This window comes from Ailuropoda melanoleuca, chromosome 13 (genome assembly GCF_002007445.2).
Source record: "Ailuropoda melanoleuca isolate Jingjing chromosome 13, ASM200744v2, whole genome shotgun sequence".
Classification (NCBI taxonomy): domain Eukaryota; kingdom Metazoa; phylum Chordata; class Mammalia; order Carnivora; family Ursidae; genus Ailuropoda; species Ailuropoda melanoleuca.
The window spans coordinates 22897271-22913415 of record NC_048230.1 but is presented as its reverse complement, the minus strand read 5'-3'; the positions used below and the strand labels follow the sequence as shown (position 1 = coordinate 22913415).

Sequence of the window (16145 nt, the reverse complement as noted above, 5' to 3'; positions counted from 1 at the left end):
GTCAAACAAATAAATCAAAGTCTTTTAAAAATAAAATAAAATATCACCCTAAAAGTCAGCATTAGAACAGAAGTGCCCTGGGGAGCTTGAAGGTGATAATCCAGGCAAAGGTTGCGAAAGGCCCAACCTAAGCCAGGGGCAATCCTGAGAAGGGGCCAGAGCTGAGGCATCTGAGACAGAATGGACAGGACGTGAGGATTAAGGGAGAGAGAGGACATGGGCTGTTTAGCCCAGGTGAGTGGGTAACTGTGGGCCTTCACTGAACTTACGCATATGTGTTTTTATGTTTATTTATTTTTATGGGGGGGGAGCAGAGGGAGAAGGCGAGGGAGAGAGAATCTCAAGTAGGCTCTACGCCCAGTGCGGAGCTCGATGTGGGGCTTGATCTCACGACCCTGAGATCACGACCTGAGCCAAAATCAAGAGGCAGACACTTAACCCACTGAGCCACCCAGGCACCCTGAGATTATGTGTTTTTAAATGAATGGTCTCAGGCCAAAATCTCAGACAGTCTTTATTGGCGCTTGGAACGTCACTGTGATTCACCTTCCTCGCAGGTGGATGCGGCGGAAATGAGCAGCAACAGGGGAGGACAGCCAGCTCGGGCCATCCAGGCTACATGGGGGACCCTGCTCGCCCGCAAGCAGTACACGGGTACACGCACACATGCACACACCCCTTCACAAACTCACTCTCACGCGTGCTCACTCACTCCCTCGGGGTCTGAGGCCAGGCTCCCTGCCTCCGGGACAGGCCTCCTCCACTCTGGGGGTACCTGCTGAGCTGCGACGGAAGGAAACCACTTGAGGACAAGGCCGAAGGAGCTGAAGCCACAGGCATTTAGCAGTTTGGGAGAAGGGGATCCAGGAAGATGGGCGAGATTGCCAAGGACTAAGCAAAGGGAGCCCCGACGGGCCAGGGCGTGGGGCAGATGCTGGAGACGGGCGTGGGAGGGACAGAGGGGTGGAAGAAAAGGCCATCTCTTCTCCTTCGCTCACTCCAACTGCACAGCTGGGGCCAGAGCCGTGGGCATAGGAAGCCTGGGGAGGATCAAGGGGTCCCTTGTGTCCTAGGAAGGCACTAAATGGGGAACAGGTCCTGGAGAGCCTGGAGTCTCCCCCAAGTACCCCAAGGGGGACAGAAGGAGAAATGACGGAGCAAGAAGGGACTTACATGCTGGTTGTCCAGGGCAACAAGACTGGGGAAGCAAAGATCCTGCTTCCCACCCCAAACGGGGGGGTGGGCAATGGGCTGAGAGGGAGGCCCTCTGGCCAGCAGAGGGGATGGAGCCAGAGCTCTGGGGCAGTGAGTGGGGAGCCTGGCCTCACCCGTATGTGTATGTCCGTGGGGGGCAGAGGCAGGAGGGAGGAATCCGAGCCTCCTGCCCCCGAGGGCCAGGGCTACCAGAGCACGGCCCCGTCCAGGTTCCCGTAGCCTGGCTCGGCCCGCAGCCTCCAATATGTGTTGTTGGTCACCCACCACTCCTTCCCACTGCTGTCCGTCTGCCGCCTGGGGGAGGGAGAGGGTGAACAGCCGGAATGAAGGCCAGGGTTCCTGGATGCTGCCTCCCACAGCCGCCCCGCCCCGCTCGGAGCAAGAAGGCGCTAGGGGGAGGGGAGGGGAGCCTGGATGGCAGAGACCCCGGCAGAGGGCAGAAGTACCTGAAGAAGCGAGCCTGGTGGACGATGTTGTTCTCCTCCATCACTCTACGCCTGTCCCGCTGAAGCTGCTCGATTCTTCTCTTCTGGGCCTCAGCGGCCTGTATGTTCCCCTCCTCCAGGTACCTGAGCTTCCAGACAGCAGTCAGTGGAACTGCCCCCCCAGACTCAAGGCCTCTATCCCCTGCCCAGCTCTGTCCCCGCCCAGGACCCCTCTCCCTGAGGCAACTCCATGAAGGCAGGATAGGCCCAGCTCTGTGCGGAAACCCACGGCGGGGACAGAGGAGCCCGGCGGTTCTAGGGTGGGGCCTGCCTGACACTGACCTCTGGTCGGGCCGGAGCCGCGTGTCCGTGGAAGGCAATGACCGTTTCAGCTCTGCTGTCAGCTCGTTCAGCTCCAAGGCAAACTGAGTGAAGCCGAAGTTTCGCTCATGGTCTGGGGGCATTGAGTCTGGGGGGAAGGCAGGGGGCTGGGGCAGGTGGCCTGTGCCGGAGCCGCCCTCACCCCTGCCCAGCCCTCCCCGACCCCCCCACTTACTGGGTTTCCAGATGCACTGACCGCCGGGCAGGGTCCCCCGGTAGAGCCCCTCGTGCCACTTCCCGGAGAGCCGGTGGAGGACGCGGCCACTCCGGCTGAACACGGCACCCTGCACCTCGTGGACGTTGGAGCTCCAGTACTTGGCCTGGGGTGGGGGTGGGGGCAGGGCACTTAGGGGTACGCCCCCTCCCCGGGGTGAGCCACTGGGGGTGGACAGGCAGGCTGGGGGCGCCCACCTTGCAGAAGGTGATCTTGCAGTGGCAGGAGCTGTCCTGTGTGTTCCGAATGAGCACCTCCCCGTAGTGCTCGATCCAGCGCTGGCCACTCAGGATGTTGTGAATGCACGACGTCACCTTGTTCCACTCAAAGTGGTCCCCGAACCTGAGAGAGACAGAGCGGGGGAGGGCAGCAGCGGGCCGGCCCTGGGGCACAAGTGCCACCCTGAGCCGGGGAGCAGGTCGTGGGGGTCTGTGGAAGGAGCGCGGGGGCCCCGGTTCTGCCCCTGCTGTGGAGGATGACATATGTATCCAGCAGAGCGGCCTTTGCCGAAAATTTGAAGCCAACACGTCTCCACTCATTCGATCACGCATCTGAGGGCCTACATCACGGGAATGAACACACAGGCAGGGTCCCTGCCCTTTGGTGCCAGGGACCAGCGTAGCTCTGCTCACGTCTGTTACCCGGCTCACTCCCCACTTGCACTGGGGACCACTCGCTACTCTAATAGGAGAGCAGACTCGAGGCTCTGGGGCAGCAGGTCTCTTCGCTGCTTGCATGAATTATTAAGCGGCAGAATCAAGACTCCCAGCCAGGACTTCTGACTCTCAAGTCCAGGAGCCTTCTGCCTGCGTGCTGGCCTCTAGCTGACGCCTGGACCACGCGGGCTAGGCCGCCTTCTCCTCTGGCTGCTGTCCCCACTTCTAAAATGACACGAGCTAATGAGGGTGTTTCAAATGTGGTTTGTGATGGGTCCTGAGGTCAGTTTAGGTTTCTGTGGGTGTGTGTGTGTGTGTCCGGGTGTGTCTGTGCATTGGCGTGAAGTTTCAAATGCATTTCTTACTGTGAGTCACAGTCAAGAAAGTGTGAAAGCCACTGCATCAGACGACCTTGATGAGCCCTTCCCGCTCTACTATTCTAAGATTTTTCACCTTTCTTTATGCACAACCCTGTAAATACAGGTGTCACGTGTACAGGCACTGCCCCACCTCAAGCAGCTTCAGGCCAGACCTTTCTGTCCTGTCCCTGCCACCTCAGCAGTGCCCGCCTGGAGGAAGGCCTGTGGGCGGGGCCTGGCGCTAGGAACACCCACCTGGGCAGGCTGACGTTGACCGTCCCCACAGGCACAATCTCCAAGGATTTGCCCCAGAACTTGTTCTTCCACTTCATGTCTGGAGGTGGGTTGGGAGAGGGAGACGTGAGACCAGAGAGTGTTCCAGCACCCACCCCCCGCCACGTGCCCTTCACCCCCACGTCCACCTCACCATGCCCCCCACGCCTCACCTTGCCAGAAGATGAAGTTCTCAGACTCTGCATGGCACGCCGAGATAGGGGGGTGGTGGGAGACCTTGGTGAGCAAAGAAGGTCTCTTGACTCTGCCTCTGAGGACCCGGGGTCTGCTCCCGACCCCACGGCTTCCCAAAGTCCCTGCCCCCCATTCCCAGCTCCCCTGCAACCCAGAGGACCAGTTCATTTCAGGTCTCTTGTCTCTGTCGTCCTTGGCCACCAACCAAATTCTATCACCCTCTCTTTCCCCATGAGGCTTCACGTTCCCTCTTCTTGTTCACTCCCTCCGAGAGGCCCAGAACCCCTGTTCCAGCCTACGAAGTCCTCTAGCAGTGACAGCTGGGGCCTCTCCTGTGCCCTCCCAAGGACCCTCTCTCCCCTCACCGTCCTTTCCCTCATCACTGTCACAGCCTCCACACCACAGCCCTGGAAAAACCTGGCCTTGTCCCTCTTGGAACGGCTCCATCTCTGGAACTTGAACTCGGGTATCCCACAGCCCGCAGCCTGGCCTCTCTCCCCATTCCCTGGGGCCCAAGGCTCCTCCCAAGACGTCTCTGCTCTGCTTTGTGGCGGCAGCTCCGGCTTCACCTCCTTCCCCACCACCCCATCCCACCCCGGCTGAGATTACTCCGTCACCTCCGCCCTCTCTCCCTGCACCCCCGACAACCCGCTGCCACCACTCGCCGCAATGCCTAGCATCGATCGGCCTCCTCTGTGCCACGCCTGGCTCCCTGCTCCTTAGACACACAGCACACACTGGCAACTCCTCATTCTAGCTGTGTCCACACCCAGGCCCACTCCTCCTCCGTGGACGGACACCCAACCCATCCCCTTCACACCACATTAATGCCCCCATCAGAGGGACAGCAGAGATGGCAACTCCTTCCACCAACTTACAGCTCCCACCCTGACCCCAGTCCCCTGAAACCCACTGCCAGGCCCAGCCCTTTCCCACCCCACTGCCTTGTACCCCTTCCTGCAGGCTCCTTTCTCCCCATCCCCCCTCTGCCCTGCAGTCTTTCCCTCTCCATTTCTCCTTCTCTCTGAACAGAAATATCTTGTTTCTTCCATCTTAAACAAGAGTAAACATTGGAGCACCTGGGTGGCTCAGCCCATTAAGCATCGGACTCTTAGTTTGGGCTCAGATCATGATCTCAGGGTCCTGGGACCGAGCCCCATGTCTGGCTCCGAGCAGAGTCCGCTTGTCCTTCTGCTCCTCACCCCTGCCCCTCTCTCTCTCTGTTTCTAAAATAAATAAATAAAATCTTAAAAAAAAAAAAAAAAGAAAGAAAAAAGAGCAGGGGCACCTGGGTGGCTCAGTCATTAAGCGTCTGCCTTCGGCTCAGGTCATGATCCCGGGGTCCTGGGATGGAGCCCTGCATCAGGCTCCCCAGTGGGGAGTCGGCTTCCCCTCTGCCTCTTGAGCCTCCCCCTGCTTGTCTTCTGTCTCTCTTTTTCTCAAATGAATAAAATCTTTTAAAAAACACAAAAATACTTAAAATCTAAACAAAACAAAACAAAAACTGCTTCAACTCTATCCCCACCTCTGGCTGAAACCCTCTCTCCCTCTTTTTTCCCTCCTGGTAAAACTTTTTGGAATCAATGTTTCTCTATTTTAATTTAATCTTTTATTTACTTATTTATTTACTTACTTATTTATTTAGAGCTCACACACAAGGCGGGGCAGAGGAAGAGAGAGAATCCCATGACCCCAACATCATGACCTAAGCTGAAACCAAGAGTCAGTCGCTTAACTGACTGAGCCACCAGGCAGGCCCAATTTTATTTTTTAAAATAAACTCTACACCCAACGTGGGGCTTGAACGCAAACCCTGAGATCAAGAGTCACATGTTCTACTGACTGAGCCAGCCAGGAGCCCCATTTTATTTAATTTTATTTTAAGTAGCATTTTTCTCTATGTTACTTCTTTTTGCCACACACCCACTGTAATCCAGGCTCGGCCCCCGGCCTTTCTCTGAAAGCTCCCTCACTCAGTAAACCAGGGACACCTCCTTGAAGTCCTGGGGACCACCTGCCCGCCTCTTCACCTCAGAGCTCCTCTGCCTTCCCTGCCCAGCCTCCTCTCCAGACCCTCCCCCTGGGGCAGGCCTTAGGGTCACCTGTCCTCTAAGCTGGCGACTCCTGGGTCTGTCAGCCCCACCCTGGACTCCCCGAGGAGCTCCACGCCCACATGGCCCAGGGCCTACTGGACGTCTCCCCCTGGAAGTCAAGCCCACACGGATAAGGAGTCTTGCTAATTCAGTCACCTGCCTCTTGTCCTTTCCATCTTGCTCACTGGCACTGCCACACGCCCACAGAACCCCCCAAAGCAGATACTCGAGGCCACCTGCCACGTCTCCCTACACCGACCACCTCCCCTATCCCTTACGCGTAACAGCATTCTGCGGCCCACCGAGTCCTGTCAAGAACAACACAGACACAGCTCCCGAATCCAACAGCCACGCGACCTGCCTGCCGCCGGCCAAGCGCAGGTCCTCAGCAGCCCTTACACGGTGACCTCTGACCCACCCGCACGCAGCTGCCTGCGTGCTGTCTATGGAGCGCACTTCAGAGCCCATCACTACTGCCGGAGACCCTCTGATGACGCCCCACAGCCTCCGGGGTTTGAAAGCCACCTCTTCACCTACAGGGCTCCTCAGGGTTTGGCCCCGGCTCATCTTCAGCTGCGTCTCTTGCTCTTCCTAAACGTGCTCCATCTGTTCCTTTACACTGTCTGGAGCATTCCATTCTCCACCCCGCCCCCACCGTAGTACTCCTCGTTCCTCCCTCAACACTCAGCTCGTGATCAGCCCCTAGAGTCCGCCTTCCGCGTGGAGCTGAACGGCAGCCTGGGAGCTTCCAGGCTCTAGAACACGGCACTGTAACTCCTTGCTTCGAGCCGGCCCCCCACACTCGGCCCGGGACTCCCCAGAGCAGAGGGCCCTCTGTGCTGCCACCACCACGCGGCACAGCGCCTGGCACCGAGCCATCTGCCCTGCGCTCTCCCCCGGGCCCCGACCGCCCATGAGGCCCACCCCCTTCTTCTGGGGCGCACACCTGCTCGCTGATGAAGCGGAAGCCCCGGTCAGGCCGCTCACACTCATAGGTCTCCCCCAGGACGGGGTTGAAGGGCTTACAGCCTGCTCGGTGGTACGTGGATGAGTAGGCAGACACGGCAAAGGCTGCGATGTACACCTGTGGGGGGGGGGAGATGCCATTGAGGGGCGAGGGCAGCGAAGGGGGGGGTGCCACCCCACTGCCAGCAAGGACTGGGGGTGCCGGGGGGAGGGAGGAAGATGCCATTGGGGGGGAGGCCAGAGAAGGGGGGGTGCCACCCCACTGCCGGCAAGGACTAGGGGTGCCGAGGTGGAACCCCGGCAGCGGGGAGGAGCCCGGCCAGGAGTTGGCGGGGTACCATGCGCTCGCAGGGGTCGGCCGTGCGGCTGGCCTGGTCCAGGAGGCTGCTGTACTCGAGCTCCTCGCACAGCCGCTGCAGGGTGTTGAGCGGCTCGTTGAGCTGCACGGGCATGGACACCTTGGACAGGTCCTTGCCGATGTTGTTCCGTAGTATGTTCCACAGGCTCACGTCGGCTCCTGGTCCGCTGGCTGCCGGCAGGCAGCGGCGACGCGGGGGCCCTGCAGCTCTCCCTGGAACACAGGCCCCTGGGGCCCACCCGGCCAAGTCGCTCTCCCTCCGGGCACGGCATCCTGACCCAGCAGGTGCCCAGGCCAGCCCCGAGGAGGCGCCCCCCCCCAGGGGCTCCTAGACAGACTCACTCCCAAGCCCCCACTCTGGACTCAGTGCAGGGTGGGGCCTCTGGGGAGCCAACTGCAGACAAGCTCTTGGGGGACTTCGGAGGGCAGTGGGGCAGAGAACCACTCCGAGAGGGCGGTCCCCACGGCCAGAAACCCTGCACCCCAGAAGCCCTTCCTGAGCCCCCACCCTTATCTTCAGCTCCCCTCCATAAACACAGAAACATTTTATAGCCCATTTTACAGCCCATTTTATAGATGAAGAAATAGGCTCCGAGAAGTAAAATGACATGTCCAAAGCTACACCGCTGAAGAGTGCCAAGATGGGAGCTTCTCTCTCTGCATCAGGCCCTAGGCGAACCTTCTCAGAAGACTGCACTGGAGGCTACCCCGGGGCCCTGAGCCTGACCCAGCCCCAGAGCCACTCCTGGAACATTCTGCAGCTCACAGCTTCACCTTCCTCGTCTCCTGGGGTCACTTCTGGATCAGCATCCAAAGCCGTCAGCCCACCAGTCACCCCAAGAGATGGCCTCCCAGGGGCCTGGGCTGTGGACAAACACCACTTCTACCCCTCCCCAACCCCTCCGTGGCTGCACACCCAGCGGGCACCTTTCTGATAGCGCTCAGCTCCCCTGAGGTCCAGCACCTCCTCGGACAGGCTGGTGGTGATTTCACTGGTGCATGACTCCTCCTCCTCTGAGCCCTGGGCCGGGACAGATGACAGGCTGAGCAGACTGGGCCTCCCGGGCAGCTGGGCAGTGCCCAGAGCCTGGTAAGACCCTGTGCCCTGCCACTTTGGGAGGGGGACGCCTGGCCTTCTCGCTGCGGGGAGAAAGCTCAGGGACTTGGTGGTACACTAGGACAGGGCAGCAGGGCACTGCTGAGATCCAGGGCAGGGGGCAGGGCAGTGCTGGGGCTGACGGGCTTGCAGGAAGATGGCAGGGTGGGGCTGAGGCAGCCGTCTCAGGAGAACCAACAGGAACAAAGCACACTGAGCTGGAGGAAGGGTCCCCAGCAGAGACTTCTGAGCGGGGACACAAACCCAGCAGGTCTGGACACAGGGCCAGAGATAGCAGCCGAGGTGTTAGAAAGGATTTGGGAATCTACAGGTTCTAGTCCCTCTGGACCCCATTCCAATATTCCCAGGGTTCCCCCTCCCCAACCTCACCTCATTCTCAGAAGAGCTGGCAGAGAGGAGAACCTCACAGGCATCAAAGAACTCTGTGTGGGAATCCGCAAGGGACAGGATGCTGCTCTGGGACAGCTGGGGGGTCAGCTCCCGCCCCTTCATGTACAGAGCTTCCTGCTGTGGGAAGGAGGGGTGTCAGGCCGTGCTCCCTGGGGAGGGGAGAGAGCATGGGGGAATACGAAGGGGTGCCAGAGGAAATGGGAGCAAGGAGACAGGTTCCCCATGGCCACGCACTCTGCCGGGAGCTGACTCTGAGCCGGCCTCCAAGGCTTCCAAGGCTTCCTAGCGAGCGTATTAACACATTCCATCCTGACACTCACCCTACGCGGCAGATGCGATCATGACCCCCCACTTTGCAGGTCGGGACACTGAGGCTCAGGGTCACAAAGCGGGCGTGCAACGGAGCCAAACTGAAACCCATGGAGCCCGGCCCCAGAGTCTGTGCTCAGAACACCTAAGTCCCAGCTCAGCCAACCCTCAATCCACAATTGCGGGAGCCTGGGCCCCCATCAGTCAGATTCTTTAAGTCTCTATTTCCTCCACCATGAACTTGAGGGTAAGGATCATGGCCTCACAGGACCCTGAGTTAAAGGTAAAAGCACTGTGCACACACTGGCCGGGCAGGAATGACCACGATGAGGCTGCTGCATGAAAGGGGCGGGAGCTGGGGCGCCTGGGGGCCCGCAGTCGGTAAGCGTCTGCCTTCGGCTCAGGGCGTGAAGGGATCCAGCCCCCGCCCCCCCCCATCGGGCTCTCTGCTCGGCGGGAAGCCTGTTTCTCCCTCTCCCACTCCCCCTGCTTGTGTTCCCTCTCTCGCTGCCTCTCTCTCTGTCAAATAAGTAAATAAAATCTTTAAAAAGTTAAAAATAAAATAAAATAAATAAATAAGTAAATTTTTAAAAAGGGGGCTGGAGCGAGGACTTCTGGGCCGTTTCGGGTCTGAAGACCAAGAGTGCCTTGACTTCTGCCGAGGAAGAAGGTGCAGGAGAAACGGTCCTCACAGCCTAGCCTGGCTCCTACCTCCTCAGGGTTGAGGGAGCTGAAGGAGTCCGCAGTGGTGTCCGAAGACACGGAGAGTGAGTGGAGGCGCCTCGGGCCAGTGGAGGACTCGGAGACCTGCAGGGAGAGGGTGAGTGGCCAGGGGCCGGGAGGACAAAGCCCTCCCCACCCCACCACGCTGCTCTCTGCACAGACTGCTTCTGCCACCCACTCTCTCCCCAGACCCGGCTCTGCTCTCCGCCCCAGGCCTGTGGGCCTCGGCCTTGAGCCCTCTCCTCCCACCGCTCCCCGGTCCCTGAGCCTCACCCCCGTCCGTGAAGGCTCTGAACCCTGGTGCAGGTCCCTCAGTCGGTCCCACTCGGCGGTGAGGGCAGCCAGGACGCTGCTGAGGGAGCTGTGCACTGTAGGGGCAGGGGCAGGCATCAGTCTCCTCTTCCTCTCCCTCCCCCTGCCTGCCCCTGCCGCCCCTCCCGCACACACTCACCCTTCTGGGCCAGGGCCCAGAAAGTACGCTGCAGGTGGGCATAGTCTGGAGGCGGCAGCCCGCGGGGGCCTGAGGGGTCCCGGGACTCTAGGTAGCGAGACAGGTTGGGAACAGAGCCGTGGAGACGACCCACCTGTAGGTGAAGGGCAGGGGTCAAAGGTGACAGCCTCCTTCATGGCTTCCCACCCGGCGGCTTGGGGGCCATGCCCCACCTCACCCGTCCAATGGTGTCGTCCTTGGCAAAGCTCTGCGTGCACCACATGCGGCTGGTCCTCTTCCCCTTTCTGGGTCTCTCGGTTGTCACTGAGGCCTGGCACGTGGAGGGCAGGGGGGCGGGGGGGGAGTGTCACTCAGGGTGGGGAGAAGGGCAGCAACCACGAAAGCCAGGAGAGAGGCAGATGGCCCCAGAGGGGGGCACAGAGACATCTGACATCGCAGAGGAAGAAGACGGACGTCCTAGTGGATGCATGGGCACAGCAGCAGGGGTCAGCCCCAAGGGGCAGAGACACGACCCTGAGACAGTCTGGACATGTGAGGTGAGTCATCTAGGCAGATGCATGGCTCTCCAGGGAAGAGCAGCGTATAAGGGGGCCTGGGGAGCTGTCCCAGGGATGCAGTGGGCCTGCAGGCGTCTAGTGGGAGAGACCCCAGGTAGGCCCCTGCCTCCCCCCCGGCCCTCACCTGGTGTGTGGGGATAACAGGGGCCGAGGGGATTCGGTGCAGCGATTCCAGGCTCTGGAGGAGTCTGTGTAGCTCCTGGAGCTTCCCCTGACACTCAGACAGCTCTGTGGGAAGAATGAATGAGAAGTCCCTCTCTTAACACTGACCGGGGACCCCAAAGTCTGTCCCTCAGCTTCCCGTCCTCCTCCACACACTTCACCGGGCAGCCATAGAAACCGGGACCCGGGAGCCCCCTCCTTGGCTCAGGAGCCCAAAGCAGTTCCCCGTCTCAGCCCTGGTCTGGCCTCACCCTCGTTTCCTGAGAGGGCTGGCACCCCAACCTCCACTGTCACCATAACACATCTGAACCCTGCTGCCCCCGCGCAGACTGCCTCCTTCCGTCCCTGCTTGCTGGCCTTCCCTCTCCCAGGTCAGCATCAGAGGCGCCTACTCCAGGACCCCGGCTCTGGAGTGCTCCCCTTCCCTGGCACTACTCCCCGGGACCCCTCACCGCACTGACATTCTGTATCTTCTTGTTCCTGAGTCCGGGCCTGGGGCACAAGCCCTACCCTCCTCTCTAAGACTGGTGCTCCCCAGGGCAGGCCCGAGTAGACCCGGTGGGCTGGAGGCCGAGGCTTTCTCCTCCAGCAGTCCAGGTTCCCAGAGGCTGGGATGGAGGTGACAGTCCTCCCCCTTGTGACTGTGGATGCCACCTAGACCCAACAGCATGGGCCCTGCCCACGAGGCGCAGTGCCACGGGCCCCTCACCATGAGAGCAGCGGTCTAGCCCATCACTGTCCCTCAGCCAGGAAGACACCTTCTCCTGAGGTCCAACTCCAGGTAGAGCCGAGGCACTGCCAGCTGCTGGAAGCTGGGCACCAGGAACCTGTGGGGTGAGTCGAGGGTGAGGCAGGACAGTGCCCACCTCCCTGGGTCTCATGGTTCTTTGAAGCCACCACCCCTGGATCCCCCTGTCACCTGCCCCTGCGCAGGGCCCTTCTTACCTTCCGGTGAGTGGTGCCAGGCAGCGAGCCTCGGGGCATGTCTAGGCGCTGGGCCAGGCGGTGGGCACGAAGCTGGGCCACCCAGCTCTGGAACAGGTCCTGGGATTTGATCTGCAGAGGCGATGGAGACAGGGAGGGAAGCATGAAAGGAAGGACCGCTTCACAGCGCTCTCCAGCTTGTGCAAAGGCTCCTTGCAGGGAAGGCAAAGCACAGCTTCCCCAGGAGTCTGAGCCCTTAGCTCTGTGCCTGTTTACAGAAGAACCAAGAAGGTGGTTTGCCATTGGCCATTGTATACGATGGGAACGCCCTTGCTGTCAACCTCAGGGACAGACCCTCAGCCCCCGACCCTCTCTCAGGTGTGCCCCAGCTAGGCTGGGGCCCAAGCCACCACTTGGCTCCCAGGAATGTCACCTTGAGGTGATAGATGTTATCTTCGGTGTCAAGGTCAATGCGCTGGGCCTTTTTGTTGATGGACATGACAGACAGTCGGACGTCAATGGAGCCGTGAAGCTTCCCCTTGGTGATCTGGAATGCAGGGTTGGCAGGGGGGAAATGGGACTTTTTAGGCCCTGGGGACCACAGAGTCACCATCTTTCTAGAGTCACTGAGTCACCTAGAGGTGACTCTAGGCTCAAGGGCCAGGCAGTGGGTTCACCCTCACCCCCAAGGCACAGTGTCGGCAGGGACTTGTCAGTTGTCCTCCTGTGCACAGAACACCCCACTACGTCAAGCCACATTCTGAACTCAAGGGAGTCACGGAGCAAGGAAACTCTCAGGCACCCACAAGGCCGAGAAGGCAAACACCCTCGTGGAGCCAGAGCCTGAGCGCGTAGGTCTTCAGTTCCTGTTCCCAGCACAGGAACAGGACGAGGGCACGGAAGAGAAAGCTCCCGTTTCCTGGACACTAATTTTTGTGCTGGACACTGTCCCAAGGGCCCTCACCAAGATGGGGGGAGTATGACGGTGGGGGGGGTCGTGCTCTCTCCATCTTAGAGATGAGGGAGTTGAGGCCCAGGAAAGGAACTTGCCCAAGACCCCACATCCAGAAATGGTGTAGCTGGGATCAGACCCTGCTCTGGTGGCTTCCAGATATCCCTGCCTGTTCGGAGCATTCTGGGGCCACACTCATCCCACGACCCCCAGCAGAGGCCCTGACTCACGTCTTGCCGAGTGGTTGCATAATGAAGGATCCCGTCCTCGAGCACGAAGTATCTCTGTGACGTGGCCCAGAAGGAACGAGAACCCGGGAGGCAAGAGGAAAGGGTATGGGGAGAGAGCAACCACACACATGGACTTTCTTCCTCTCCACACACACAGCCCCTATACTGCCCACGCCCTCCCCCACGCCCCCCTCCTGCCCCTGCATCTGGCCCCTCCCTTTGCCCTGCCCACCCTACCTTGTGCCAACCCTTCAAAGGCCACTTCCTCTTCTTGAGCAGGTGGCCTTCCTGACGCTCCGGCATGATGCCCTCTGCTCCCAGCCTGCTCCGTGGCTCCTCCACCACTTCCCACAGCTCAGAAGCCTGCAGCCCGGGACACAGGTAGGGAAGCAGTGGGGAAGGTGACCGGATCTGCCCCCCACTTTTGAGCCAAGCTCTCTCCACCCACTGCCTGCTTCCCCACCCTCAGACCTGCTGAGCACTGCTTGGCTTTGCAGACAGAATGCTCTCGGCCAAGGAGTTAGGGACCCTCTCTTGGAAGTCCATGGAGAAGGGAGCAGCCACTCCCTGCCGAGAAGGTAGAGCGCGGTGGAAGGAGAAGGATGTCACCTTGCCCTGAGGGGACCCTTGAAGCAAGAGAGAGACCCCATGAGCACCTCCAACCCCTCCTGCCTCGTCTGAGATAAGAGCTCACCCACATCTGCTCACCTGCCAGGCCTTGCCAAGTGTCCCTTCCGCACCCTGGGCTGGTTTCCCTGCCCACACCCTCCGGCTGCGGCCACCGCTCGGAGGTGAACAAGCTGAACTAGCAGTAGCCCGCAGGCCGGTGCCAGGAGAAAACCACAAAAGTCTGCCCAGCCCCACCTTGGGCCCACATTCTCAGGCTCTAGGAAACACTCAGTGCTTTCTCTGGAGGATTCCCCACGGGTGATCAGAGATGAGGCATGGGAGTGAAAAAAGAGGCTCTAAAAAAGGACGGAGGAATTCGGAGACTGGAAGCAAGATCTCAATCCGGCTTCTCTCCCTTCAGGACCCCTGGACATCCCTCCCCCCTGCTGCCCTCATGCACAGAGTCCCCTCCTGCACGATCCCTCGGCAGAGCGCTCCCAATCCCTTCACCCCGACTCCCCACCAGTTGGTCTCCAGATCCTCTATCTTCTGCATGGGGGAAACTGAGGCCTGAGACAGCCCCCTCCCCATTGTTCCCCATGCCTTCACCCTAGGATGCCTGCCTGAGACCCTCAGTCCCCCACCAAAGCCTCCCTTCTATCCTCCCAGTCCTTGCGGCCCCTGAGAAGTACCACCCACCCGGAGCGAGCAGGGGACAAGGCCCATGGAGGCACTGTGTGCAGGAAAAGGGGTGGCCAAGAACATGCCAAGGTCCACACTGGTCCCTCAGCAGTGCCCACAGGCGCCCTTGGCACCAGCCCTGGCCATCCTGGCTCCACGGGGAGATCAATAATGCATGAGGCTGTGTGTGAGACGGAGGCACTGGAGGGGCGAGGCTGGCCCGAGGCTGGGCAAACGGCTCAGATCTTCCAATGGAGCCAACAAGCACCTGAGGAGCGGAGGCCAGGAAGGGACAGGGATGCGGTGGGCTAGTGGTGGCCAGGAGGTCGGGACGGAGGGGCCCGTAGTACAAGAGGCTGACGGGGGGGGGGGCGGTGGTAAAACTCCTGCATCTGGCCATTGAAAGTTCCCAAACTCTTCCGGTGTTTGGGTACCCCTGTGCCCTTTTCCTGGCCCCGGAAGACCCTGGCCCCTCACTGTTGGCAGGTGGAGGGGGAGGCTCTGTCCATAGAGGGTGCGGGGTCGAGGTGAGCCAGGTCGGTGCCCCATCGCCACTTCCATTCCCACCCCCGTCTCCGGAGGGGCAGACCCGCCAGCTTCAGGTGGGAGGAAACCTGCCCAGGCGATGTCAGCTGATGCCAGCGCGGCCCCCTTACCCCAGGGTCCATGGACGCCAGTGCTCCTTGGCCCGCGCTCCGCTCTGCCTCTGAGTCACCGTCTCTGAGTGGCCCGCTCCCTCCTCATGAAGCTGAGCAGTGGCAGCAGCTGCTGCAGGAACCAGGAAGGAAGGAGACGTCGGAGCCTCCCCTCCAGCCGGATCTCCCCACCTCCCCCTCCCCGGCCCCTCCTCCCGCCAAGCTCCGGGCGGCCGCTCAGCTCTGCCCCCCTGCTCCCGGGAGGACTCAGGGCTGAGCGGACTCCCCAGCACCGAGGTAGCCTGGGAGTGGAGGCAGAGTCCCCACTGTGCGCAGTTCCAGACAGATCACGGAGGACTGGGGAGATGCTGGCCTCAAGCCAGTGGTCTTAAAGTGTTTACTCGGACTAGCATGGCCTTGACCCCACTTAGTACCCAAGGCCATTTCCTTATTAACCGCCCCCCTCCCGTTTTACATCTGAAAATAGATTGCAAAATTTGGAGCCAGCAAAGGTATCAGGTTGACGGGAAGGGATGGATGCCCCTGGGGTACCACAGTAGACAGTGCCAACAGCGCGGTCAGGGCAGCCCCGGGGGGGGGCAGGCAGTGGCCCCCACAGAGGCCGTCATCATGGGTGATGTCCACCGGGGCAGGACCCGCAGGGGCTGGAGGCATCTATGAGTAACGCAGAATTCCCCCCTTGCAGTCTCCGGATCAGGAGGGGGTCTGTAGCAGCGACCAGCTCGACCAGCTCAGCTCGCTGTTAGCAAAGGCTAGCTGGAGCCAACTCAGGGACCCCCGGCCTCCCTTTCTGAGCGCCTCTGCTCTTCTGCTGGAGTACTGGTCTCAGCTCAGTACTCGATTCTAATTAAAAATCAACTCTTAAGAAAGGTCTAAATCTGGGACTCCTGGGTGGCCCAGTCGGTTAAGCATCTGACTTGATTTTTGGCTCGGGGTTGACAATGAGCCCCGCGTCGGGCTCCGCGCTCAGTGCAGAATCTACTTGAGATTCTCTCTCTCCCTCTGCTCCTTCCCCCACTGGCAGACGTGCTCCCTTAATACATAAAATCTTTAAAAAAAAAAAAAAAAAAGGTCTAAACCTCATTAAAATGAATGCAAAATGGACTGACAGCTTTACAGACAGTGAAGCTGCTTTCTGGAAATGGAGTTTTTAACGGTGGGGCCTCAGGCATCGCCAGCAGGTGAAGGGTGCAATGTGGGGTTCTTTGATCCGGAAAGGATGTGGGCCACCTCCCCCACCGACCTCAGC

General features: G+C 60.1%; 1 protein-coding gene across 3 annotated transcripts; it reads right to left on the bottom strand.

The window, feature by feature from the left end:
• Positions 1-496: 496 nt before the first annotated feature.
• OSBPL7 (oxysterol binding protein like 7) lies at positions 497-15432 on the bottom strand. 3 transcript variants are annotated; one of them, XM_011221805.3, is made up of 23 exons: positions 14897-15432; positions 13422-13576; positions 13188-13313; positions 12951-13004; positions 12202-12315; positions 11790-11900; positions 11554-11671; positions 10807-10910; positions 10343-10435; positions 10126-10258; positions 9948-10042; positions 9663-9758; positions 8622-8756; positions 8063-8156; positions 7116-7363; positions 6758-6895; positions 3697-3760; positions 3506-3584; positions 2433-2577; positions 2197-2341; positions 1983-2109; positions 1662-1784; positions 497-1509 (listed from the first exon to the last, which is right to left on the bottom strand). In XM_011221805.3, the coding sequence occupies exons 2-23, from the start codon at positions 13494-13496 to the stop codon at positions 1401-1403; spliced, it is 2526 nt and encodes an 841-aa protein (XP_011220107.2). In that variant the 5' UTR covers positions 13497-13576; positions 14897-15432; the 3' UTR covers positions 497-1400. The 3 variants fall into 3 exon arrangements, with proteins under 3 accessions (XP_011220107.2, XP_002916856.2, XP_019652652.2); XM_002916810.4 differs by having other exon boundaries at positions 8622-8759; positions 14897-15430; XM_019797093.2 differs by lacking the exon at positions 13422-13576 and having other exon boundaries at positions 8622-8759; positions 14897-15431.
• Between the last annotated feature and the right edge of the window lie 713 nt (positions 15433-16145).